At 46.2% G+C, this 25,293-nt stretch overlaps 1 protein-coding gene across 1 annotated transcript in view; it reads left to right on the forward strand.

Annotated features, from left to right (window-relative positions):
* Positions 1-25,293, forward strand: part of ttc27 (tetratricopeptide repeat domain 27) — a 64,152-nt gene that overhangs the window by 25,593 nt on the left and 13,266 nt on the right. The window contains exons 9-13 of the mRNA XM_067235888.1: positions 178-244; positions 12,365-12,478; positions 17,786-17,881; positions 20,702-20,824; positions 24,536-24,763. Of these exons, the coding sequence (XP_067091989.1) occupies positions 178-244; positions 12,365-12,478; positions 17,786-17,881; positions 20,702-20,824; positions 24,536-24,763 (628 nt within the window). The remainder of the gene's footprint in view (positions 1-177; positions 245-12,364; positions 12,479-17,785; positions 17,882-20,701; positions 20,825-24,535; positions 24,764-25,293) is intronic.

Raw genomic sequence — 25,293 nt, forward strand, 5'->3', positions numbered from 1 at the left:
AACCAAAGCACTTGACCGCGGTTAAATCAATGTCACAGTGAGAGGGGGTTGGAAATGAGATGTTCCGACATTATGATAGAAAACACTTGTTTATATTGCGTGTGGGGGGGGGGGGGGGGGGGATGGGGGTGCTAATTGTGTAGTACACAAGTAATTGTTTTCCTTCGTTTTTTACAGCACCGATTTTCAGAAGAACAACCCCGTCCACAAGCTGACTGAGGAGGAGCTCCTGGCCTTCACCTCAGTGAGTGCTCACCAGTTTTACAAGTGTGTGCGTGTGCATGCGTGTGGGTATGTGTGCTTCCTGTGGGTGCAATGTCTCTACTCTTTCCCCTGCTTCCAAAAAGGACCACATTATGACCACTGCAACGCTTTACGGCAGGTGGCGAGGTAGGTGTCTATCTCACCAACTCACTCCTCTTACTTTCTGCCTCTCTGCCATCAGAGAGGGTTATGGACCATCTCATCCAACCATCTTTCAATGCACCACACCCTACGTCCCTCACAGCAAAGGCCAGTCTACCTTACCGCCTGCTCAGCGCGTTACCCTGTCGTTTCTAGTCTTCTCCATGCACTTCGACTGGCACAGGAAGAAAAACTTTCATAGAACCAATTCGGAAGTGCATCGCTTATGTACTTCCAACCATAGGCTTTTTCTTCCTGTCTTCACCCCGACTTGCTTTTCTCTGACAAGTACAGCTCCAGGTGTGCGTTGTCCTGGCCCAGCGCTCTTGTCTGCACCTCACCAAGCGAAGCTGGAAAGGAGAGGAACATAATAGGCCGTGACTTGGCTCCACTTGCTGTCGTGGCAAGTTAATATTTCCCTCTTTTGTCTGCTGGAAAAGCAAAGCTCTGAGGTGTGTGTGCGTGTGTGGGGTGTGTGTCTGTGTGTTGGGTCATTGAGTCTGAGTCTGTTTGGAATGAAAAGGATGTGGCAGACCTCAAGGACTCTTAGTTGTTCAGCCTCAATCACATCATTTCCACATGGAGCTCATTGGAACTCTTCACTCTTTCTCTGTCAGATGTGTCCGTGGCCATCTGCTCCGCTCATGCCTTTGCAGCAAAACAAAGACGTTCTCATGGAGAGCTAGAAGGACAAAGCTACATCCAACCTCGTTTATTGCACCGCAAGCTGCCAGTGTTAGGCAACGACCTTGAGACGAGTATTGTGGATCAATTCACTTGTTGAGCTGCGCATTGTTTTATTGTACATAGTCGTGTTGTCGTGTCATCTCCACCGCACTACTGCCGAAGGACAAATCTTTTTCTGGATTATTCTAGATCCACACTATACATCCATAACAACTATTCTGTTGCAATGTTGCCTACTTTTCTCCTGTGCATCTCTTCATCTAGTTCTGCAGTGTGGACATTTCCTGCATCATAATGTGCTGTCACAGTTGAGTTATATTATTTCACTTAGTGTAAGTATTTCCATTACATCCCTTTGTTTTCCCAGACTAAGGGCTTTGTGGCACCATTCATAATTCACAACACTTTATATGGTAATGAATTCCTACCTCAGATGTATGTGGAAATGATTTATGCATTTCTACCTCTGATGTATGTGAAAGTGATTATATTCTCATTCAGATAATAGTAAGATTCTGTGGTGCATTTTGTAAAAATGTTTCAGAGTTGGGGAATGAGCTCAAATGCATCCCTAACTCATTTACTTTGCATTTTCTAGCTGTAAAGGCAGGAATGTGTGTCTGTCTGTGGCGTGATTATCTCAATAACTGGGCACTTGGTAAAACAACTAGGTGTATTGCTCAGGACCCAAGGATGTGCACTTGTATTCACCTCCAATGGGCGGTACACAATCGTGCACTGACTCCTAATCAACGGAGTCTTGCATCTTGTGAGCCGGCCAAAGTTACTGCACTAGTTATTTTGTAGTTGTATATGCGTTCTCATGTTGGAATTAATCAAGAAGTTTAAAGTGTGCTGCTTGAAATGGGATCCGTGAGGCATAGACGGCAATCATAAACCAAGCATGTTTCATATGTAAAATGATTTAAGTATACTTTTTTTTATGCAATTGGATCTGTCTAGATTAAGTGAGACTGAGGTAATTTACAACCATATTAAGAGGCAATTTTCTTGGCAATTGTTCGGGCTTGTCTTTGGTTCCCCCTAACCCCCCCCCCCCCCTTCCTTAATTTATTACTGAATAATTGCAGGCTTTTATCCACAACTACAAAATGCACTTGTATTCATTACAAGAGCTTGCAGCCTTTTTTTTCTTGGAGAGAAGCCCAATCACAAACTCTTAGGCCCTGATTGAAGTGTGATATCTTTATGTCCAAGGGAGAAGTAAGCCCGTGACTCTGGTTTGGCACTGATCCCTCACACACAAAAAACAAATGTCTAAAACATACAGGGGTCACTACCATCTTTCAGCTGTAAGGTCTTGAAAGAGAACGCTATTATTCCTGGAGCGGCTGCCAGTAGATACCTTCTCCAGACCTAAGAGGATGCAGTATCCCACCCACCGTCTGAACCCGTAGCCCTCCCATCTCTCAGAACCCCTCCTCAAACCGCTGGGCTTCGCAGGCCCCGGGCTCAGGTGGACGGCCTATTGTGATGGGAAAACGATCCTAATCCTGAAATGATCCCAAGCACCACAAGAGAGAACAGGGCTGGGTGCGGTTTCTCACAGCTGTGGTTTTCCATTGCTGTAACTTTTGGATGTTTAGCAGTTCTGGCAAAGGTTTCAAAGTGGAGGCAAGCTGATTTTTTCAACACCCATAAGCTTGTTCGGAGACATTCTCTCCACTTTAGAGACGTCATGTTCGGAAATCAGATAGCCCACTTGGCCGGGTAGACGAGAGCGTTTTGAAGAGCACTGCAAGGGTAAGGTCCATCGAGGGCAAAGAGGTTCCTTGGAGGAAGGAACGTGACCGACAGGAAATTAAAAGCAACAAGAAAAGAATAAAACAATAATTCTCTAGAGGCCAACCTAAGGTCTGGCAAAGCCTTGGGCCAAAACTTCATTTTGCCATTAAATCTTGGTCTCCCTGGAAAAATAATCACCACTACTCTGACAGGATTTGTGAATTTGAACATTAGCTTCCTGCAACAGGGCTGGCATTATGAATCTTTCAGTTTGCCGGGGTCAGGGTAGAGAGAGGTGAGACAGGTGCCAGGTTTGGCCCTTTCTTTCTACTATCAGGAACGTGTTTTTAATGGCCGAGCAATAATGGAAAAGTTCTCAGACTCGTTATTCATTTACACCCTGTTTTCTATAATTCCCCAAATTGTCTTGATTTATTGCCTTACCTCACCTAGTAAAGCAGTCTTTGTCCTTTTGTAAATTTGACTTAGCTACTGAATGTGTTCCCCCATGTTCCTGATTTTAACCTTTTGTACAATGAGTCTACCTGGAAACAATCTAAGACCATAGAAAGACAACATAGGTATTGAAAAGGGGCCTAACTACCTAAGATATCCAAGGTTTGGACCTTCGGATTTATTGAATTATTGCCATACTCTACATAAAATGCCCCAAAGCTGATGATTTGCGACGGTGGTCTGTGGTTGGACCTCAGTAACTCATAAGATAATGAAATCTCATAGAATGGTAAATCCAAGAAAGTGTATTGAGTGGAAGATAACTACAGACCAGCCCATCACCACCACTCTGAAGGCCAAGCTGGTAGAAATCAATGTCTCTTTGTACACCATTGACTGACATATTACTGCCGTTTTATTCCGTCTCATATTTAAATGCATGGAATGTACATCCTATTTTATAGGGAAGATGGAGTCCAAGAATAACCTGTCCATTGGTGCAGAACGGGAGGTGAGATTCATACTTCACCAGGGACACAGCTTCTTCCCTTTTTTTCTGCTCTCAGATTAACTTTTAGGGGAGCGCTGAAGGAAACGGTAAACGATAGTGCAGCTGAGCTAGCACTTCTGCTGGAATTAAACCCAGGAGACCTCTTTCACAGCCCCAGTCGTTAAGTGCTGTAAATACCGTTTTTAAAAATGGTAATGTTGTGGGGGTCAAAGTTCAAATGTCTATTGGTAAATGGAACTGCTCATAATTCCTCGTGCCATATGATGAGGATGTATTTTTAAGCTACGGTTGGAACGGGTGGAGAGGGAATTTATTACGACGCACCAAGCAAGAATTTCCAATTGCAGGTGTCTGTGCAGATTTTCATTTTGTCAGCATTTTTATTTTTTAGATATATACAAGTGCAGTGTACAGTATTTGGCAATATCATTTCTCCCATTCATTGCTGTTTAAAGCGTCTGTAGATGCCTTAGAATTGTTAATAATTGTAATTGCTGTAATCACACCCTTGGAGGACTGCTGTGCACTGAGCTCCAAACAAAGTTTTAATTGCCCTAATATTCCAGCCTACACAACCACTTGGTTAAGGTTCCTTTTGTTGGTCCTCAGATGTAAATGACGTGGCAGGTTTGGTCTGCAGCCCTGGCATCGTGCACTAATCCCAATGTTGGCTCTGCTCACCTGGACAGCTTTCAGGTTTAGTTTCTTACCAGTCAGCACTTCTCATCAGGTTCTAGTGGCCACAACTCCACTGTGGCGTGTGTCCTCAAACCCTGAGCCATGCTTGGGTCAGCGATTTATTTTCTACCATTGTTGAGTTTTGGGACTGGCTTTTGTGAACCCCATGTTACAGTTTCCCACATAGTTGGAACAATGCTGGTGAGCCACGTCATGCGGTCTTGGACCTGCTTTGTTGAATTGGGCCTTTTTCCCTGCTCTGAATTTCCCTCACAAGTGAGCTCACTAACAAAGACAGGCCAAGGGCAGTGCTTTCCCAGCGGGCTCGATGTGGTGATGCTTACTGCAAATACAAGACAGATGAATGTAAAAATAGCCAGTGTCTCTAAGGGTAATGAGAAGAATATGAGCATCTTTGATTGTGTTTCTGTACTCAGCTCATGGTTTATTGGCTCTGTTACTGTGTCTACAATCGTAGGTATAAAACATGGTCTGGCTGTTAGAAACGGGTCTAGAAATGATTTAACGTGAGGTTGAAATATTCATTTCAGGCCAACCTCAAATGTAGTGTGGAACAGAGTTAGCAAGATTTCCTTTCAAATGTTATCATCGTAGCATCACCATGGTAGAAATGGAAATCCATCAACCACTGATCATCCCTGACCTATCCTCCACGCAGCTGCAATTTTCTGCCAAATAAGCCGGTGTCACAAGTTGTAGCACAGCTTTTCACTGGAAGTTATTTATTCTGTCGAGAAAAGGAAATGTTTTGGCTGTCTCTCGCTCTGCTGATTCCACCCTTCGGTCTGACACAAGTCGATTTGAGGGTATAAAAGCAAGAGAGGAGAGAAAAAGGGAGCGAGAGTTGGTGGCACTAATTGCAGGTGAGAAAGTGAGTCACACTGTAGCTTCATTTCCAGGCTGTAGACAACAGCACAGTTTTCGGGGCACAAAATGTATCTTCCTCTGACAGAGTGAAGACCTCTGTCAATATAGACGTAATTACTTGCGGTAAGAGCGCAATGCCTCATTCCCAAACCTCCCAAAGAGGGCATGACAATAGACTTCTTTCTTTCTCTCTTTTTTTTCTTTTCTTGAAATGGCAAGGCTACAGACATAATTAACTTTTAATCGTTATTGGATTCTGAATAGCATGTTCTGAATCTTTTTTCATTAGTTTAATGACAGCCAAAGGTGGCATTTCAACATGCCCTTGGCATTTCTATTAGAACTCTTGTTGCCATTTTGCCGTGTTTGAATGTGGTAGCCCTCAGAGTGGTGAGGTGGAGGTACTTCTTTTCCAGAGAACACATGTTGCTTATTGGAGTTGCGTTCCTCGTCTCCCCACGGCATTTCTAATCTGGATCTGACATGGCAGTAATTGTATGGGCAGATGGTAGTGGGTTTATCTTTGCTGAAACGGCCATACAGCACTTGTAGACAGAGATGAATGGAGTCGCTTATGGGTGTCCAGGGACTACTGGGTGTGTAGATTTAACATCCTCCTAGCCTAGTATGTGTGAGAACAGAGTGGCTGTGTCCATGAATGTTTCTGGGGCTTTGTGTGTTCACCTGTGTGTAGGTGTAGGAGGTTAAGGGGTCTGAATTTGCTGAGGGACAGGAGGCGACCCTTAGGAAGACACACCTGAATGAGTCCCTTTCCTTTCCTTCCCCTCCTGTCCCTTCCTGTCTGTGTGAGTAATGAATTAGTCCCCCACTGTGGATGAATGGAGCCGATATGTCAAAATGTCCCCTTAGTTTGATTAGTTCAGTGAGGAAAAAGTCATTTTCTATTACTCAGGTACAGAAGCACAAGGCAATTCCCCCCCCCCCCCCCCTTCACTTTTTCTCTCTCTGTCTTACGAAGTTGACGTCCTTTTCCCTACAGCTCAGCTAAAGCGTGACACGACACCATGCGTCACATTGTTGTCGAGCGTTGCTGGACTCTTCCGATCAATGGCGGCTGGCTGTGTGAGCAGGCATCTTCCCAGCCTACATGTGGATCCAGGAATCTGCAGGCTGGTTAGATGGTTGTCACACCTCTGGCCCTCCTCAACGCCACCCTGTTTTTGTCAGCCAACCTTGACGGGCGTCGGTAGAAGTTGCGCTCAAGCACCAGTCGTTTGGCACAGCCCTCTCGAAGTGTCTGAGAATGTCACCTCATGTTGTCAGGTTTAGTTCTCAGTTGGGGATAGTTACTCAAAATGGAGTATTGTGCCTTATCTGTCGTGTAGTAGATCCATTGGATTTTTTTAAAGAGAATAAATTCCATAAAATACATGTTTGGGTTTTTATTTAATTGGAAGACTTGGACAATGGAAGTATAATAGGGTCCCCTGCAAACTAACCTGGATATCCTCACTGCCCATCTCTTTAATGGAAGGGGAAACAGGAACAGGGCAGAGTCTACAGAGGGGTGACTAGGTCATGGTAGGCTGGGCCGAGGCAAGGCCCATCCCTACACCTGCATGAGGTGGAATCCAGAAATGGGTCCTCTTCATCTCTTCCCAAACGATCACCGTGGGGCCATGACTCATCTGCTCCTGATTCCAGCTCAACCATAAACTCTTCAAACCAACATGGGGAATTAAGAGTTAATCCATTCGATGCCATGTTGAATCATAAAACACAGTTATGGTCAGGACCCAGATATGATAGGCTGATGGATAATGTGGAAGCCTTCACTAATTTGAGAAGATACTGTGCCAGGAATGCTCTTTGTCTTTAATGTGAGAAGGGATACAATTGTTTATGGGCTATAACAAGGTTTGGTTGATGTATTTTCATGTCTGACATCTAACAATGTTTTGATCATTCACTATAATATTGTGAAATTGACCAGTTTGTCTAAAGCGATTATTGTTAGTGTTTTTTGTTGTTGTTGCAGTGAATCATTTTGCACCATTTCATGTTAACCTTGGATACCAGTTGGCCCTTATTTACATTTCCTTCTGAAATGTGACTAGATACCTTGAGTAGATACACACGTGTCCGACCGTCGGTCCCCTGGTCTCCTGGTATCCTGGTCACAGACCAATGATGTCTCACACTGCCTCACTATCCAGGAATGAAACGAAGGACCATCTCCAATTTTAACTGACCGCTTAAGGCTTCACTCACATGAGAGGAAAATCTATAAATACTATTTCAAATGCCCAAGTTTAATTATTTTTATTCTATTTTTCTTTCTTTTTTCTTTTGGGATAAAAAAGGGACTGGCCAAAGAGGTGAATTTATTGCCCTAAAGTTTATGTGACTGTCTTGCTGTAAATCTCCAGTCTGTTCCAGCCTGATGTCTTCACCACAGCTTCCTCTTTCATGTATAGATTTTTTTTTAATGTATGTAAAGATAGTTTTTAAGTGGTCAAGTTTATTAGGAAATTAAGTCTGTCTGCAAATCGAGTATTTGCACATTTCGTTTTTCTAAGCAGCTTCCAAGCTGCAGTAGGCCTATATAAAGATGATAAAATATATGAAAATGGGATCTATGTAGTATTTACAAACAGAGAAACGAACCTTAGACCAGTGGTCAGTGTGTCTGTCACACTGCTTCCCTTCTCGTTTTGTCAAATCCGAACACGATCACACGGCTCAGCACACACCGTGACCCCTCCCAGAGGTTAAAATGTCTCTCTTGCATGTCGCCTCCGTTTTGATCACCAGGCCTTTACCTCCCCCTCATTGGTGAGGCAAACGAAACAAAGTGTCCCCTTCGGACTGACCAGGGCTCATTCGTAAGAGGGACCCCGGTTGTGTAGGCTTACTTGTCTCTTCGCATCAGAGACCCTGGATGTGTCGAGATACGTTGCTGTCATGGTCCCTAAGAAGTAGTCCCTTAGAAATATGCCAAGGCTGTGTCGACTCAACACTGGGCAGAGACTCTTGGGCCTCTGGCATCTCCACCACTGCAAGTCCAATTGTATCAAGCCGGCCTAAGACGACTTAGTAGGCTATTTACGATAGACTATATGGTTTTGTATTGACTAATATTGTCTTCACATCGATGCCTTGAAAATGTATAGGAATTGTTTCAAGATATCTGTAATCATCCAAAGCTCGTCTTTGAAAGTTCATAAACCTACTTTGGTTGATGCTTTGACTCGAAAGTTGACATAAGCTGATAAAATGATGATGGGTGTGAGTCGTGGGAAGTTTTGTTCAATACAGTTGGACATGGTGCCGAGGACAGGGCTGAAAAAGTTCTCATGCTAAGGTCTTGATTTATTCAAGGCATTTAGGTGTCAAAGGATTTAACTGCAACGGTCTGATCATTATCTCATAAGCAAGATCTGAGCCAACAAAAGGAGATTTTGGTAGCGAACGATTCATTAGCCACGGATCTTTTCTTTTTGTCTACGGATATGGTCACGTTTACAAAGTTGATCATTGAAATTGAAAAAGCCTGCTGACAGGCTTTAATGAAGGTAACATGCAGGCCGCTGGGCATGGACGCTTCTCTCATCATACCTGTACTGCTTCTGAAGTTAGTCTGGGGCTCCATATCTGTCAGCGCGGATCGCCTTTTCCAATGTTTGTTTTTTGAAAAAGCGAAAATGGTTACCTCTGTATTGCTTTTTCTTGTTTTACCCAATAATGTTATGGATCCATGAATAACTCAAATGTGAACACCACACAGCTTAAATCATAATTATATGTTTAAAAGATTGATTTGAATCAAATGGTCTGTATTTGCATTTCATTCTCCAATTATTCATGTTGTGACTACAGTAACGACTCAGGGAATGACTACACACTGTCATTATCATTAGTTACTTTGGCTCTTGTACCTCATTTGAAGTAATTTAGCTGAATTGTGATTGGTGTGTTTATTTATGCAGATACTATGAATTTGAATTAAATCATCAAATGAATTTATCATCCAGCTTACTTACTATGTTTACATTGCATGTGTCATGACTGACTAAACTCAGTAAATCACCGTGACTGTGAAAGAGACCTTGAAGTTTAATCACTAGCAAGCCAGTGTTGGTGAACTTTTGGCTGACCCCCTCTTTCCTCTCAGTATCACCATCAAATTACTGCACTGTTAACTGAGAGGCTTAGAGCTCAGAGATGACTAAGATAAGATTGCACAACGATTGGGAAGGAGTGAGAGAAAAGGGGTCTTTTCAATAACGAACCACATTCCACAAGGCTGGGGCTGGTGCTAAGATATCAATCTTTTACAGTAGTGTCGATGCAAGTTCCCCCATAGTGATGGTTGCTATGAAGGATCTGAGGACCCAGGTATTGACATTAGTGTTATCTTAAAACAGCCTGCATTTCTTTCAGAGTACTTTTTTCCAAAGGCCCTAGGGATTGTGAAGAATCTGAAATATCTTATTTAAGAGCTTGTATACTGTTCTCATAAACAGTAGCTTTGAAAACTCAGCCTTTAAAAAGTTTTGTCATGCAGTTTTTAAACTTTACTAAGATTCCCAAGGCAACCAAGCAAAAAAACTATGAAAATGTCTATATAATTGCTGCCCCGTAGTCTAATGAAGCCACTTTTTAGCCTTTTCAGATGGTCTTTGTTTTATAACGGTCTCTAGAAACCAAGAACACCATGTGGATGTAAAGTGTTTTATCAATGTCGGCAAATTTGTGGGAGTAATACCACAGTGTAGTCTGGAAATAGTATTTCCTGTGCAACCGTTGATTTGAGTTGGTTATGTAGAGCATCCAGACAGGCTCTTCCCTTCTATCCCCACAGATGTGGCAGGCTGGTGCATTACATCATCTAATTCAATAAAGACTGTCTGTCATAAGATCTCCATGGCTTAGGGGGGGATAGAATCTGCAGCATGTTTTGGTAAACTCTGCTTCGCTGTCTTCTCCATCCACTCTAAACTTTGCTTCTGGGAAGGGCCTCTATCTATAAAGCTTGGGGGGGGGGGGGGGGGGACAAGAAGATGGACAATGGATCCTTCTAGAATAGTTGTCTCCTTCCCAGTGGGAGGAAGTTGCTTTGCGATAACCATCTTGCAGCTTGGCACAAACGATTGCGGGCAAGAAAGCGAGAAAGGAAAACGGAGTATGGAGAGCCACGGAGCTCCAGTCATGCTTGAAGAGTCTGGCTGACTCCATGACGTCATCCCGATGTTGACTCCTTCCCAGTTCCAACCTCCTTCCTTTCACACCTGCCATGTGCTCTCACCAGCACTGTTCCCACACTTTGGGATTGAGTTGCATGTGAAACCGTCTCGTCGAAGGAGAGCTTCTGGGCCGTGTGAGTCCAGATGCAGGCATTAGTTTGCTACTAATTTGGCTGTTTGAGATCAGGCCTGATGTCGAGACGAGGGCCAGAGGCCAGTCTGTCCGAGGATAGCCAAGGGAGAACACGTGTTCACTCGGCCTAGAAGAAGGGAGCTCAGAAAGGAAGCCGAAGCGTCATTTGTCTTTGAGGCTGGATGTGTGCCGTAACACAAAAAGCTCACGTCAGTGTGTCTGTTCAAAAAGTGTCTTGACGTTGCATATTACTCATACTAACTAATGAGTAAAAATGGGATATGTCTCTCAATGTTTGTAAGACTCAACACTATAAGACCTAAGTCATAAATCACCGACGTTCATTTTGTGCTGTGGTACTTTGTCTTTAAAATAATCCATAGGGGCATTACTTCTGTGGACGGATGTTTTCTTCCCTTCCTTGCTCCCTCCCTCCCTCTTTGTCTCACAGTTGTTGACTTACTCTCCTCTTTAGGCGCCTTGACTGAAAGTGAAAGGTAATATTTGGGGGATGGAAGGGAGAACGACAACTCCATTTTAGACTCCCATCACGCCAGGAAGCAGCTGTCAATGACTGGCAGTCCTGGGATATTTTCAGGCCATGTCTTTGCTGAATTGATTGCTTTTTGTCAATGTGCTCCCCAGATGAGGAATCGTTACCAGCTATGGTAACAGTAGACCACACAGGCAACATAGCGTGACTTTACTCCTTGCCAGCTCTCAGTAGCACCTTTTTCAGTTGTGTTGATGTTTACAAGGAAGTCTCTTCAAGAACCTTAGGTAGACTTGTAAATGTGGACAGAAAGGCCTCACATGTATTAATTCATATATCCACTTTATCTTCACCATTAAGTTGCCTACCGCGCCAACATGAAGTAAAATCTTCAGTAGTGCTTTCTGGATGTACTTTTGGTTCTTATTGGCCTCGGAGGTATTGAATGTCACTGTTGCCTTGTAATGTCTGGGAAGCATAATTTTGGACGAGATAAGCAAGAATGACTAATGACTATGCTAAATGACTAAATGTAAATGTAAGAAGGAAGCTGAAACGTACGGCGATCCTCGTGCTGTTGCTGCAGCTTATTGTAAAGTTCTGTTGAGCTACAGACTGTGCGAAAGGTCCAGTGGTGTGGAAACGCCTCAAAGCCCCGTCCCCCCGTCTGTCTGTCCTTCAGCAGACATGACCTCAGTGCTGGGGGACGAGACGTACAGCCGTTCACACCGGGAGGGGTCCGCCACTCTGGAATGAGTAATGTGCTTCCTGTCGCAGACAGGAAGTGGGATCCGCCTCTCCTTCGTCCACGCGCACACCGAACCGAGTGCTACGCCAACACACACACACCCACGGCCTCATGAAACCGACTGTCCCCACCTTTGATTTGAGTTGTGGTGATTTATCAAGTGTAAACATTTAACGAAGGCTTCGCTTTATCCACCCCAACGTGATAATCTTCTGATGTCACAGGAGCCTTCTGACCCAAGAAAATCTGGATTTTATGCTTTTCACTAACCATGTTGATATCCTCAAACTCATTTTGTGATTTTCCTGCCACTCATCCACTGGTGGTTTGTTGTCATCGTTGTTCAGTGTGTGCCAATGGCAGCAAAGGAATCGTTCATCCATTTGTTCTAAATATCCTCATCTTTCTACAGTGCATCCTGGCCCAGCCTAAGTTCTGGGCAGTGGAGGTGACGGCCCTGTGCCTCAGGACCAAGCTGGAGCGAGGCAGTGGCAGGAGGGTGGAGAGAGCCATGATGCAGACACAGGTGAGGGGATCATCTAACCTCCATCGTCTCACTATATATTTAGTCATTTAGCAGACACTCTTATCCAGAGCGACTTACAGTAAGTACAGGGAAATTCTCCCCGAGGCAAGTAGGGTGAAGTGCCTTGCCCAAGGACACAACATAATTTTGAAACCTTCTGATTAATAGCCAGATTCCCTAACCGCTCAGCCATCTGACCCCTATATAGTTCCCATTCCGTGCCCCGTTATTGAGTTGCATCCATATGCTGTTACCCGTTTTTGCAATGCCATAAGGGTTGTTGTGGAACACAAGTGTGTCTTTTTCTCCGCATGTACTAAAAGGTTTTCGTGTGAGATGTGTCTCAAGATACGCAAGAGTAGAACCGCGAGAGTCTTGAAAATCTTGCCATAATATGCGAGCGCAAGTTTGACTGTGGTACGCTATCCATCATTTCAGCGGAGTCGGGTCTAAGGTCAAGTGTCTAAACACGTGTTTGAATCACACGCCGTTTCGTTAGCGCGACAGCACGCTCTATGGGAGCCAGCCAGACGACAGCCAGACTCTTTAAATCAGTATTCCCTCGGAGAGTTGTCTGCCAGAGCCGAGGGGACTTGTGAATAAGCCGGCGGAGGACAGACACCCTCCCCCTCTCTGCCGGGTTCCTGTCCCGGGCAGGATATTTGTCACTGGTGTCTGTGAAACCATCCCTCCTCCTCCCCACCTCTCTCTCCCTTATCTCTCTCTCCCTAACCAACACTTCTAATTGTTTCTTTCTTTCTCTCCCTCTCTATCTCTCTCTCTCCTCCTCTCTCCCTCCTCGCCTCTCACTCACATTTCTAACGTTCTTGCTCCTCTCCTCATCCTGCCCTCCCCCTCTCCTGACATGGGGAGGATGGTTTGATTTAGTGTGGGACTGGCAACCTGGGAACAGACGGCCCCCCTCTGGTCTTTGTGATAACAGAGGAAGCGGAGAGCAAGCTTCCTCTGGGCGCGATGGGGGCCGGGGGAGCCTGGCCGGGTGTGTGACGGTGCCTTTCACGAGATAACAAGTCCCCCTCTACCTGGCTCTCTAATTAAAGCATGTGTGGGCGCACACGCGGTGCCACCCAGGGTGCCTGGTCTCATACTGGATGCATGCTCCACTCATCACACCCCACTTTTCACACACACAAACACATACTTGCATTCCTACGTCAGCGCAAAGACATTCGAGTGCATGTGTCCCATGTGCCGATTCGTGAACTGGGGCCTAATTTATGTTGCTGGAATGGGTTTTGTGCACACTGTGCCGGAATGACATCATGGTGCGTGTATGTGCGGCGGTGCTCAGCAGCCTCGGCGTTCGTCCTGCAGGTGTTCAGCGAGCTGTCAGACCCAGACAGACAAGGTCACAATCATAAAGCAGAAGGTTGGGGGCCCGGGCGGTGGCGACTGGCGGCGGGTACAGAACAGGAGAGTCTTAAAGCACACCAGACGCTGCAGTGTTTCTCCACAGAAAAAAATAAAAAATAAATCTGGTTTCAATTGCTCCGGCTGCCCCCCCCCCCCCCACCCCTCTTTCCTCTTGAAATGTTTGTGCACAGAGCTCTGCAGTCCTGTTGCAAAGCCTCAGAGGAGGAGTCTGTGACAGAAGGGGGGGGGGGGGGGGGGGATGACAGGAACGGGAGAAGAGGATCATGGGTAGACTGAAGCCACCCGTCCATCACAGCGGGAGAAAGACATCAAGTGCTCCCATGACGACCTCCCCCCCACTACCCCACCCATCCACCCTGAGAAGCCACCCTGTTCCAATCCCCCGTGAGACAGACAAGCTCAATCACTGTTCCCCCCCCCCCCCCCCCCCCCCCTGTCCCTCCCGGTCCCCAAACAGCCAAACTGGGAACAGAGCAGGATTGACAGGCAGCCTTTCACGCCCCGCTGCCCGGGGAGGAGCGCGGGACCAGAGAGGAGAACAGGAGAAAGACGGGTTTTTACCCTCCTCTCCGTTTCCGGTTCTTCCTCCGGCACAGCGGTGGGATTTGGCTTCTAACACCCTGTACCGCTTGGCGGGAAGTTAGAGGTGGGGGGAGGTGAGGGGAGAGGGGGGGGAGACATGGCCGTAAAACGTCATGAATCCAGTCTTCTTGTTTTGGAGCGCATGACTTATTGAGTTTCGAGGCTTTGTTACCAGCAGTATTTCAGTGTTTTTAGGTGTTCTCCCTCATTTGTAGGATGTATATGGGCTGGCCTACTCTTGTGGTTGTTATTCTTACTCTGTTATCTATGTTCTGAGTTCCTGTTTAAGATGGAGAAACACAGACCAATTGTTCATGTTGGTCAACTCCTTGTGTTGTCATTGCCAAGCTGGAGGCTGCTTTGTATTGGAGCAACTGAGGTTGCGATCATAAAGGTCATATTTATAAATGGGCACATTGTCTTGTTAGTTGCCATTTGATAGATTATTTTATTTGGCCAATCGCCCTTTCTGTGAGAGTGAGATACTCTGGTCTTGTGAGGCTATCAGGGCTCAGTATAATTTATTTTGTTTATACAGTCTTTTGTAAGCTTTATCAAAATAATATTATTCTGAGTAGTGTTGTTTATGGAAGTATAAACAAAAATAATGCTGTCGCTTTGAACCAAACTGGTGCTGTATTGTCTTTGATTGAGGAACCTTGTTTTCCCACTTAAATCTGTACACAGAAAACACAGGCATATTTCGCCATACTTCAAATGTCATTTGTGAGTTCAATCAATAATAACCCTGAAAATGTAGTCCAAGTGCCTCAGTCAGCAATTTGTGCTCAAAAGAAAAAATAAGTTATGAGTTGGATTAGGCCTGGGAAAGAAACAGGTGCCTTGTGCTGGAAGGTATTTCGAGAAGTTGTTTCTTTTGTTGCTCCACGGAGCTCTCATATTTATTATTAATGCACCTCTCTGGTGTAATTGTTGGGCTGTAATATACAGTCAGTAAATGCCATTTCCCTGAAAAGTCATAATTAGGAATATGTATGCAGAAAGGTCACTGGGTGGAACACTGAGGGGGCTACAGTTGCTGAGTAATGAACTGTCAGACCAACACCAGTAGCTATGTTTGGCATATGTAGCTTAAAGGCGTTCTTTGAAAAGTGTCTTTTTTTTTTTTTAACTGTCTAGGTTTAGGGAATGAACTACTCATACCTCTCCTACTTTTGTACTGTAGGTCGAATCCATTCAATCTGATCATGGTTCTGAAGTTAATCCCCGTGTGCACATACATTTCTGCTGCTGTGAGGTTGTATAGACGTTTACATATTTCATTAATATAGTAATTCAAGTGAACATTAAATCATTTTTAGTCTTAGTTTTGAGTTCATTCTTCAATCGCCTACCACACACAAGCAGCCATGTCGTGGTGGTCTCCATGTTCTGCCTGTGCTCTTCCAGAACATTCCTCACACCATCCTCCCATGTATGCTTTGAAGACTGGCCATGCAGGGACCAAATGGGGTATCAGTCATCCAGAGTTCTGCCCTCGAACAATCCTTGTTCGTCATTAATGGAAAAAACGATTGCACCAAGCCAACTGGAAATCCAATTTCAGGATGATGTTGATGTTCATCCCAGAAAGAAATCGTCCTAGCCCTCATCCTCCCTTCTGACTTGGACCCAGAATCGGGCATTCAAATGCAAATTGCATCGACATGCATCGAATGCAGTGCATCTCAAGACGGGGCTTGGCATATAAGGCATATTTATTCTGCCCGTATCAGCTAAAGGTATTAAGCTGTTTATTCTCGTCAGTTTTTGTGAAATACTGGAAGATATTAGCAGGTTCCTGATTGACACATTATATTTTGGGGGCGGGGGACAGAGGAAATTTGTATCCAGATTCCTGAACATCAAAGGCCCATAGCCGAGCGCTCCCCGCTGTAATCATGAAAGCAGATCACTGTTGTTGCCTTTGATTTTGGCTCCTCTTTATACATGTGCTCCAATGACATGAAGTGAGTCATCACAGATGACACCTTTTCCTGTACAATACCCTATAAACCATGTACCTATGCTAACATTTGAACCTTTTTGAAATACTTACTGAATTACAATATTGCCTTTCATTCAACACAAGTTAGACAGAGAACATTATGTGCAGATTTTCAGCAACAAGGACACCCCGTGAACTAACTGTTTTAAAACTGCATTTTTGCAGAAGGTATTGTAGGTACTGTGGTTAAAATGAAACTCTTATTGGTTGTCCACACTCAAACTCCAAGACAAGGTTATTTTGTATGCTGCTGTCTCATATTGAGTTGTGCAGGGGAGGTAATGACTTGGTCGACCCCGTTTGTCAACTTGCTGTGGAATTGGATGAGGCCAGATGCAGTTTATATAGACTAATGACAAACAACCTCGGCAGACAGAGTTTGCCGGCAGTGAGTCTGTTTTGTTTATCTCCATATGTCTTGGTTTTTTTGCCGTCAATTTACAGGTAAAGATGTATTTCTGTCCGTCTGCATTTTGGTTGTGTCACTGTCATAGTGTCTGCACTCGTGGTCCCCAAGAAAATGCAATCAGCATGACTCACCACGTCTGGATGGTTTCTTTTGTCTCGTAAAAAATAAATAAAAAAAGTCGTAATCCTCTCAAACCCTCGCCCAATTTTCTCTCAATTCCTTACACATGGAGCCAAATGAAGCCTCTGCAGCTACAACTCTTATCAACTTATTATTAATTACACACCATCATAGCCTGCCAGGCTCCAAATCACTCCACTGGAGTCTGGTCTTTGTACCAGGCCCTGAGATTAGACCACCAACCCAGACATGATGACCCAGCACATGCCTGGACCATAACTATGTCCCGGCTTTCTATTTCACGAGCCATGGGGATTCTTTTTCAAATATATTTCGAAATAAAGACTGTTATTGTTGTGACAAAAGTAAAAAGGTCTGGACCAATTATCCTCGCTGCAAAACAAATACCTCTTTCTCCCCGTAGCGGGGAGAATGTGGGCTGTAGCCTAGTCGTGTGGGTGATGGAATGACCTGTCTCGCCTGAGGGAGACTGGAGAACGAGACGATAACAATTGGATGAGGGTCAGCTGTGGCTCATTTGGCGTGGCAGTCGCAGAGTCGTGTTTACCCGCGTGCCCCTTGTCTTCCTGGATGCCCCTGGACAGCTCTCATTGAGTGCCTAATGACCCCCTCGGCCTCCGTGTAACCTGTCAATACTAACAGGATGGAGACAAAACCAAGAACTAAACCAGATGCCAGCAAGAGCTACATTTACTTATTGAGCACACAACCAATACTTGACTGAGTTTGCTGTCTGTGTGTTTTGATTTGGTTTCCTCCCCCTCTCTTTCAGACTATAGTGGACCACTTTGAGACCAAGGGCTGCCCTGTGATGGAGCGTCTCAAAGCCTTCTACTGCTGTCAAGCCCCACCCAGATGGGCCGTCCAGGTAACGTCCCTCAAACATACCCGTCATCTCGAGCTAAGCTTTCAGATCACCGTTATTCATTATCTCCGCGCTCAATCGTCGGCTTGAGGAAATATAAACTGTAGTTAGCGTATGGCACTCACATCGGCGGCATAACCCAAGGCATGGCTGCCTGTGATAAGATAATAATTTAGGTCAGGCTTATGAGTGAACACCCAAGTCAGTTAATTATAGAACGGGACCCATTTCCTTTGATCCCTCACACCCAAGGTAGCCCCAGTAGTCCCAGGCCGGTGACTTAAGCGTTCCTTTGTAACATCGAGACAATGCTCTTTCAACCTCTCACCTCAGGGTCCCCTTCACCTGAGCCCCCACCACCCCCCCCCATCCCCGCCTACTAGGGAGGCATCTATCACCAGCGGTCTCTGGTCATTCTTGATTAGGCGTCAGAAGGCTGGTCTAATCTGGACACCGTGGCGCTCAGACCATACGTCTGTCCGCCTCTCGTTCACGCCGCCGTTGCTTCCCAAGGCCACCTCAAGGCTTCACGGCTCCAGCCTTTCACACGCGCACTACGTCTTTGTCCTCCGCACACGGGCGCCAAGTTAGGGCCCCTCAGGGCACAGCCTGCACCGAACTCATTTCATTCTATAATAGTGTGTGTGTGTGTGTGTCTGTGCACATGTTCCAGAGAGGAGTGTTGAGTTATTATTGCTTTCGTTCGCCTGTATTTGGAGCCGGCAGAAACGCAGTTAGTGGAGTGTGGATGTGTTTGTGTTATTCCAGAACCTCTGTTCCCCTCTATCCTGTACGCCCTGTCCTCAGGCAGAGTAGAACCGTCAGCTATGGAATATTTACAGTAGCTTTGTAAACCCCACACATTCAACTGCTTCCAAATGGTTCCTCAAACCGTTTGCTAGAGTGAGTTTGTCCTTTGAACTGCCATATGAATGCACCTGTTTTCTCCCGCATCTACAGTCCCAGGATTGTGTGTGTTAATGGAGTTATCCAGCCCTGCACTCCGCATGAGCGAAATTATCATTCACTGCTGACTTGCGTCTTGTCTTGAGGTGTGTGAGCGTTTGCCAGTGACGCACGTGTGCTAGCAGAAGGGAGACCACCGGGCGGTAGAGATACAGGCAAACAAAGGAGAGAGAGAGAAGAAACCTGGCTTTTGGACAGAATAGTGAGGGAAGGCGGGCGAGAGACAGTTGTGACCAGAGGTGAAGGAAAGAGAGCTTTAGGGACGGAGGGAGGGAGGGAGGGAGGGCAAAGAAAGGGTGAGAGTGAGCGAGTGGGAGAAGACGAGGGAGCGAGAGCGGAAAGGGGGGAGATCAGCGGAGGAGGAGACGTTGCCCAGGCGCCGTGTAATAACGGCGAGCAGCAATAAAGCTGGAATTGAAGGCAGCCTATTGTCGCCTGGGGAATTGAACGTGCAGACGAGGCAGAGACGCGCAGGCCGCTGTGATGCGTTTTCTCGGCCCAGCATGTAACAAAGTCTGTGTCTGCTCGCAAAAGGAAGTTGATGGGTTGGGTGTGCGGCGGCGGTGGTGGTGGCGGGGGGGGGGAACAGAAAGACGGCATGGTTTGCTAATATAGAATGATTTCAGAAATGAATACATCCACTTCCCATGTAATGAAATGCTGTCTCCGGGCCAGTACTGTTTTAATGAGTAATCAGGAATGGCAGGGACTCTCAAGACTGTTTCTGGGAAAGGGAGGGGCCATTAGTGGCACATGATGCTACCTCACGTAGCCCAAGAGCCTTTGCGGTTCCCATTTGCCATTGGCGTCACGTCCTGACTCCCATGTCTCCCTGATCATGTGACCCAGGTCGTTCACAAGGAGGAGAATAAATCCTGATTTATGGGTCTATCATCCTCTCGTGGAGCACGATATGTCACTTCTAGTATCTGCAGGTGTGCCATGGGGTGGGGAGCTGGGGATAAAAACCAAGTATTCCATGATTGGATCTTTGACAAGAAAGGTTTTGATCCATATATGGCTCTCCTATTTGACATTAGTGCAGACTTGACTGATGGTTGAGATAGAGACTGGGAGGGGATTCAACTAGGCTACCTTAGCTTAACGCTCTGTTCACTGTCACATACTTGGAAACACACTAGTATCCAGTACTGTGAACGAGTGTATTTCCAAGTATGTGGCAGTTCTTCCAAGTGCGCCTTTATGTGTTTGTACAATATGCGTATATGTGTGTGCACGTTGGTGTGTCTGTGCTTACCCATAGTCTCGCCAAGTTCCACTTTAAGAATTACCATCCTCCTCCCCCTTACTACTTATCATCCTCCTCTGCCTGTTCCCCGGAGGTATATCAGGGTTCATTAATTACCTCAGCCTCTCCTCTGCCAGTGCGTGTAAACAATCTAAAATAAAACTATTTACATCTCCCTCCCTTGTTTTTGAAAGACCACATTTATTAAATGTAAATACAAATATGTAGGAGAGAGCTTTACCTTAAGCTGAGGAGGTTTTTTTATTTTATTGGTTTTTGAATTTGAATGAACAGCAAGTGTGCGTGCAGTGTGCGTGCATATCGTTGTCACTCACCTAACAGTGAGTGACAACGACTGTGAGTTTATGTGGGATGCCAATGTGTTTCTCCAGCTGCCTCGAGGCACAAACCTGGGCCTGCATGTGGGTGTGCAATGGCCGCCACAGGTATCCAATCACAGCAGGCCCCATGCCCTGGCCTCAGCCAACTAGAGAACTAATAGACCAGGGGGGCTGGAAGGAACGACTCACTATGGGAGGGGGGGGGGGGGTATGCCATGACTCATCTCCTGTCCTCTGTCTCCCTCCGCCTGTCTCCCCCTCCTGCAGAAACAGCTGGCCAGCCTGTTGACCGACTTGGGCTGCACCAGCTCAGCTCTGCTCATCTACGAGAAGCTGGAGATGTGGGAGGATGCTGTCATCTGCCACGAGAGGATGGGTCACCATGGCAAGGTGCAGACACACACACACACTATCTGAGAAGCTAAAGAGAGGATAATCTGGCCCTCGCTGGCAGGATTGGGTTAATGGAGTTCCTTCTTTGCTTCGTTCCATCGGTAGGTCTCTCTGTCAGTCTATCTCTCACACACACACACACACACACACACCGGTTTATCCATGTGTGTGGCTGCAGCAGGTGCCAGACTCACGAGTCACAGAGAGATCGGGCTGGGTTTCCTTTGGCGTTATTATTAACCCTGATGCCCCCCCCGGGACGCACACATGCACACAACAGAAATATGGCATGTTTGGTTTGGATCACTTGCTGAAATCTCCGAGGGCTTTCAGTTCTTTGGTTAATGACATCGGCTCAGTAGCAGCTGACTGAACATCTGCCAAGTTTTGAGACTTGACATTTTCTTTATCAGTCGAGTTCCACAGAAAAGACTCAACTAGCCGTGATGTGATAGGTTTCCAATGCACGTTTTACATTGGGTTTAGTGTTTTACCGATCACCAAACTGCAAGCCAAAGGACACGATGCTGTTTACTGATGTATGATTTATGGGTCCGTTTCCAGTGGTCCAAGTCTTTTGATGGCATTTCCTAGTTCCCATTTTTTCTCATTTGTGAAGTCTCAATGTTTACACAGGTGTATCCCCCCTCCCTTCCTCCAACGACCTTAAAGTCCTCACAATTGGATGTTGCCGTGGTAAAGAAGCGAAGAGGGAGACTGGTACAAGGAAGTACTTATGACAACCTCTTCCTCTCGCTTCCCTGCACCTGTCAGATGAGGTTCTGTCAAGCCATGGCTAAAACATGGAAGTGGCACACAACAAACAGCCATGAGGAGGGGGGGGGGGGGTAAAAACCCCAACATAATAAACGGCGGCCATTTTGGAGATGTTCTAGTGGCGATGAAAGCCAGAAAACTGCGCCGGCAACTTTGGGATGCGCTCCAGGAGAATGACGTCATGGCCATCTGGTTAATTGGGGGTGAGATTCTCACAGTGCTTTCCTTGCCTCTGCCGCGTTCACTGTGTGCTCTCTCAGTCATCGACCCGGCTAAGTGCCCTCCGAAGGAAAGTGGGATGCTTCTTGTAAATGCTCTGTAATGGCTGGTTTCAACATATCAGCCCGTGAAACAAGAGCGCTTGCTTATGATGGGACACATACACTGTACACTGCAAACATGCACATTGACACACACGCACGCACAAACGTATGTCCCTGTCTTTTGTCTAGGTAGACGGGGCTAATTGGCATTCCTCAGTCCCTGAATGGGATTCCTACAGGCCTCAGTGCCTCCTTATTAGATTACAGCTACCATTGTCTTCCAATCTGATTATCCACTTGCATTCTGCTCTATCAAGTCAAAAAACACTCCTCCACTTTCAAAACTGCCTTGGCCTGAACCCCTCCATGTAACATGATAGGGAAAGAAAGTAAAAAGGAAGCCAGGCAATCCATTTGTCTGGAGTTAGTTGGGTCCCTTCCAGGAAGTTCTATCTCACTCTGTGTCCGTTAAACATTCTGGTCGCGTCGGTTCTTTCTTTTCTCGCTCTACCTTTCTTTCTGAGTGCAGAGGACAGACGTGGGTGCACCTGCATAAAGGGATTGAAGAATGGGGGAGAGAGTGAGCTATGATCTATGTTCCTCTCTTTGTTGAATCCGCCCATGCCAACCTGTCATGTAAACCCTGGTTCATTCCCAGGATGCTAATAGCTGAAAGCTTAAGATTGATGAATGTACCTTCATTTTTAAACATATACAGCAATCTTGGCGAATGTCCCAGGCGCCTTTTTACTGCGCAGATCATTCATATATGACTACCCCCGGACCCTTGCAGTTGATAGTGAGAGTTCCTATTCACGATAGGCCTGCTAATGTGCGAATGTGGTGCAAATTCTTTATATATTCAAATTCTAGCTTTTGAGCATTAGGGTGAGCAGTTTCAAGGAACGCCTTAGATAGTTGGTGGACAGACGGCTCACCGGGTAGAGCATGTACCATATGAGATGAGGCTTTAACGCAGCGGCCAGGGTTCAATCCCGTCTCGGGCCATTTCTGCGTGTCTTCCCCTCTCTCTCTCTATCTCTCTCGCTCTCTACCCTGCATTTCCAGTCTTTTCTCTAAACATCTCTGTCCAACAAAGCCCAAAATACATATTTCCAAAATAAAGTTTGTGGAGAACAATAAGTCTGTGCTCATGAATGAAATTGTATCCCTCTTTTTTCCCCTCCATCCCCACCTGCTTCACTCACGACGCCCTCAGTCTCTGCCTCTCCCCCAAAGAGCAGACTGGGTTTTATGCAGTGACCCAGCTCCTAGGTTACGAAACGAAAGTCACAATCAGCCCCCTTTTTCCCCATTCAATATACTTTCATGTCTTTCCATGCCTTTTCTTGGATGTTGAAAACTCCTTCGAAATACCCGAATGGCCACAACTATTCTGCTAGGCCCTTTTGTCAGCATCTGAACTCTCACAAAGACTTGTCAAAGCCTGGCCTTGGATGGCGACCGTCCGCGGTGAGCGTGTGGTCTGGAAAAAGCCTGGAAGAGCTGATTCTGATTTGATCGTGATCGGCAGCGCTCTTACCAGTGATGGGATCCCCAGAGGACTGTATATAGATGAGGAAACAAATGCAGAGGAAAGTATTTGAAAATACGACCGCAAATTGATGGCTAGCAGCCTCTTTCAGAAATTCTCTTTTCTTTTCTTCCTAAATGGGTTATTGGCAAGTACGGTTTCTAATATATGGTATGTATGAATTGGGGGTAAATGCAGATAAATGCAATATGAGAGAACGGGAATGACCATATCAGTCACATGGCAGCCACAAAACCGTTTTGACCGGTTAGATGATTCGCAATTCAAATCTGTGCGAAAGAGACAGACCCTTGATAAGATCAGACTTCAGTCCAAAGCGATTTCCAGCAGTATGCTAGTTAAGGGTGCTGAACCCATCCAGACACAGAAAACTATTTACATAATCGGTTTCACTTTCTTTGTTCACCGTTGCTGTTGTCTCCGCATCATAACCATGTCTCTCGATAGGTTCCTATTAAGATATAGTCCTGGATTCTAAGATTAGCATGGTTGTGTCTTTCCTGGGGGGCTCTGTGGTTGGATGGTTCCAGGTGCTCTGCGGTGTGGAGAGCAGGTCCCGTGGATTTGGCCTGGCCTCAGCCCCAGAGAACGTGATCCAGCTAAGGAACGCAGCGAAAACCAAGAGCCCCTCTCGCCCAGAAGCCCTCACCCAACGCCGCGGGTGGACTGGCGCGCTGCAGCAACAACAAAAGGACTAGTCAAACCAAAGGGAATAAAAGAGGGATAAGAAACTCCATCGCTATTCTAGTCAGACGCCCGTGTTTTCACTCTCATTCCTAATCAAACCTCAGCCCTGTTGGAGATTCAGTGAATATTTGGGCCAAGCTTTGGTTTGTACAGAAGTATTATATCCGAGCTGTACCATCACCAGTTTCAACATGTTTGTTGAGCCATTGGAGAGGCGGCTCACCGGAGGGCCGAGACAAAATCAAAGCCAGTTGATTCTCAGGAAGGAGTTGTAAGTGTGCTTTTTTTTAATGGATGCTATGAGCAACAATGCTGTGTTGGGGGCTATCAGGGTATCCCATCAGCGGCGTCCACCTCCCCTCTCCCGCCTCCCCTCAGTCCTTTCCATCTCTCTGGTTTCACAACCCCCCATCTCTCTCCCTCCAGGCGGAGGAGATCTTGCGGAGGGAGCTGGAGAAGAAGGAGACGCCCAGCCTGTACTGCCTGCTGGGGGACGTCCTGCGGGAGCCGCAGCACTACGACCGGGCCTGGGAGCTGTCGGGCCGGAGGAGCGCCCGCGCCATGCGCTCCAAGGCCCTGCTCCACCTGCGCGCCAAGGAGTTCCAGCAGTGTGCCGAGTGCTTCGAGCAGTCGCTCCGCATCAACCCCATGCAGGTACTTTGGGGGATGTTCCCCTTTCCATCCTGGTCGAGTGGGAGGTTTAAGATGAGGGGGAAGGAGTGGAACTGAAGGGTGAGGTCCGGAGGGGGATTGAAAGAGCGGTTGGGGAAGGAGTGGAGGTGGTTGGGCTAGTAGAGCGAGGGAAGGGGAGAAGTGAAGGATATATGGAAGGAGAGAAACGGCCTCGCGTCCGTTTCACTTCCGGCTCCTGGCGGGGGAGACAGGAAAATGATCCTGTACAGGACGGTTTCCTGTTGAACCCCTCTCTTTTGTCGTTTGTTCATGTTTAATACGGGGGGTAATTCTGCAATAGGATGTTTTACTTTAGCTTGTTTTGCCACGTTGACCTTTTGTTAAATGGAGTTGTTGAAATACTGCTATGAAAACACTCTTCGAGCCGCTCTCTTAAGGAATTGTGCATTTTTGTGGTCTAATGGCACACACACACACACATATCCTAGTTCATCCTAAGCTTTCTAGTGTTTGGGTAAGAGCAGACATACAATGGTCTGTCTAGGTGGGTA

Source organism: Osmerus mordax, chromosome 5, assembly GCF_038355195.1.
Source record: "Osmerus mordax isolate fOsmMor3 chromosome 5, fOsmMor3.pri, whole genome shotgun sequence".
In the NCBI taxonomy this organism is placed as follows: Eukaryota; Metazoa; Chordata; class Actinopteri; order Osmeriformes; family Osmeridae; genus Osmerus; species Osmerus mordax.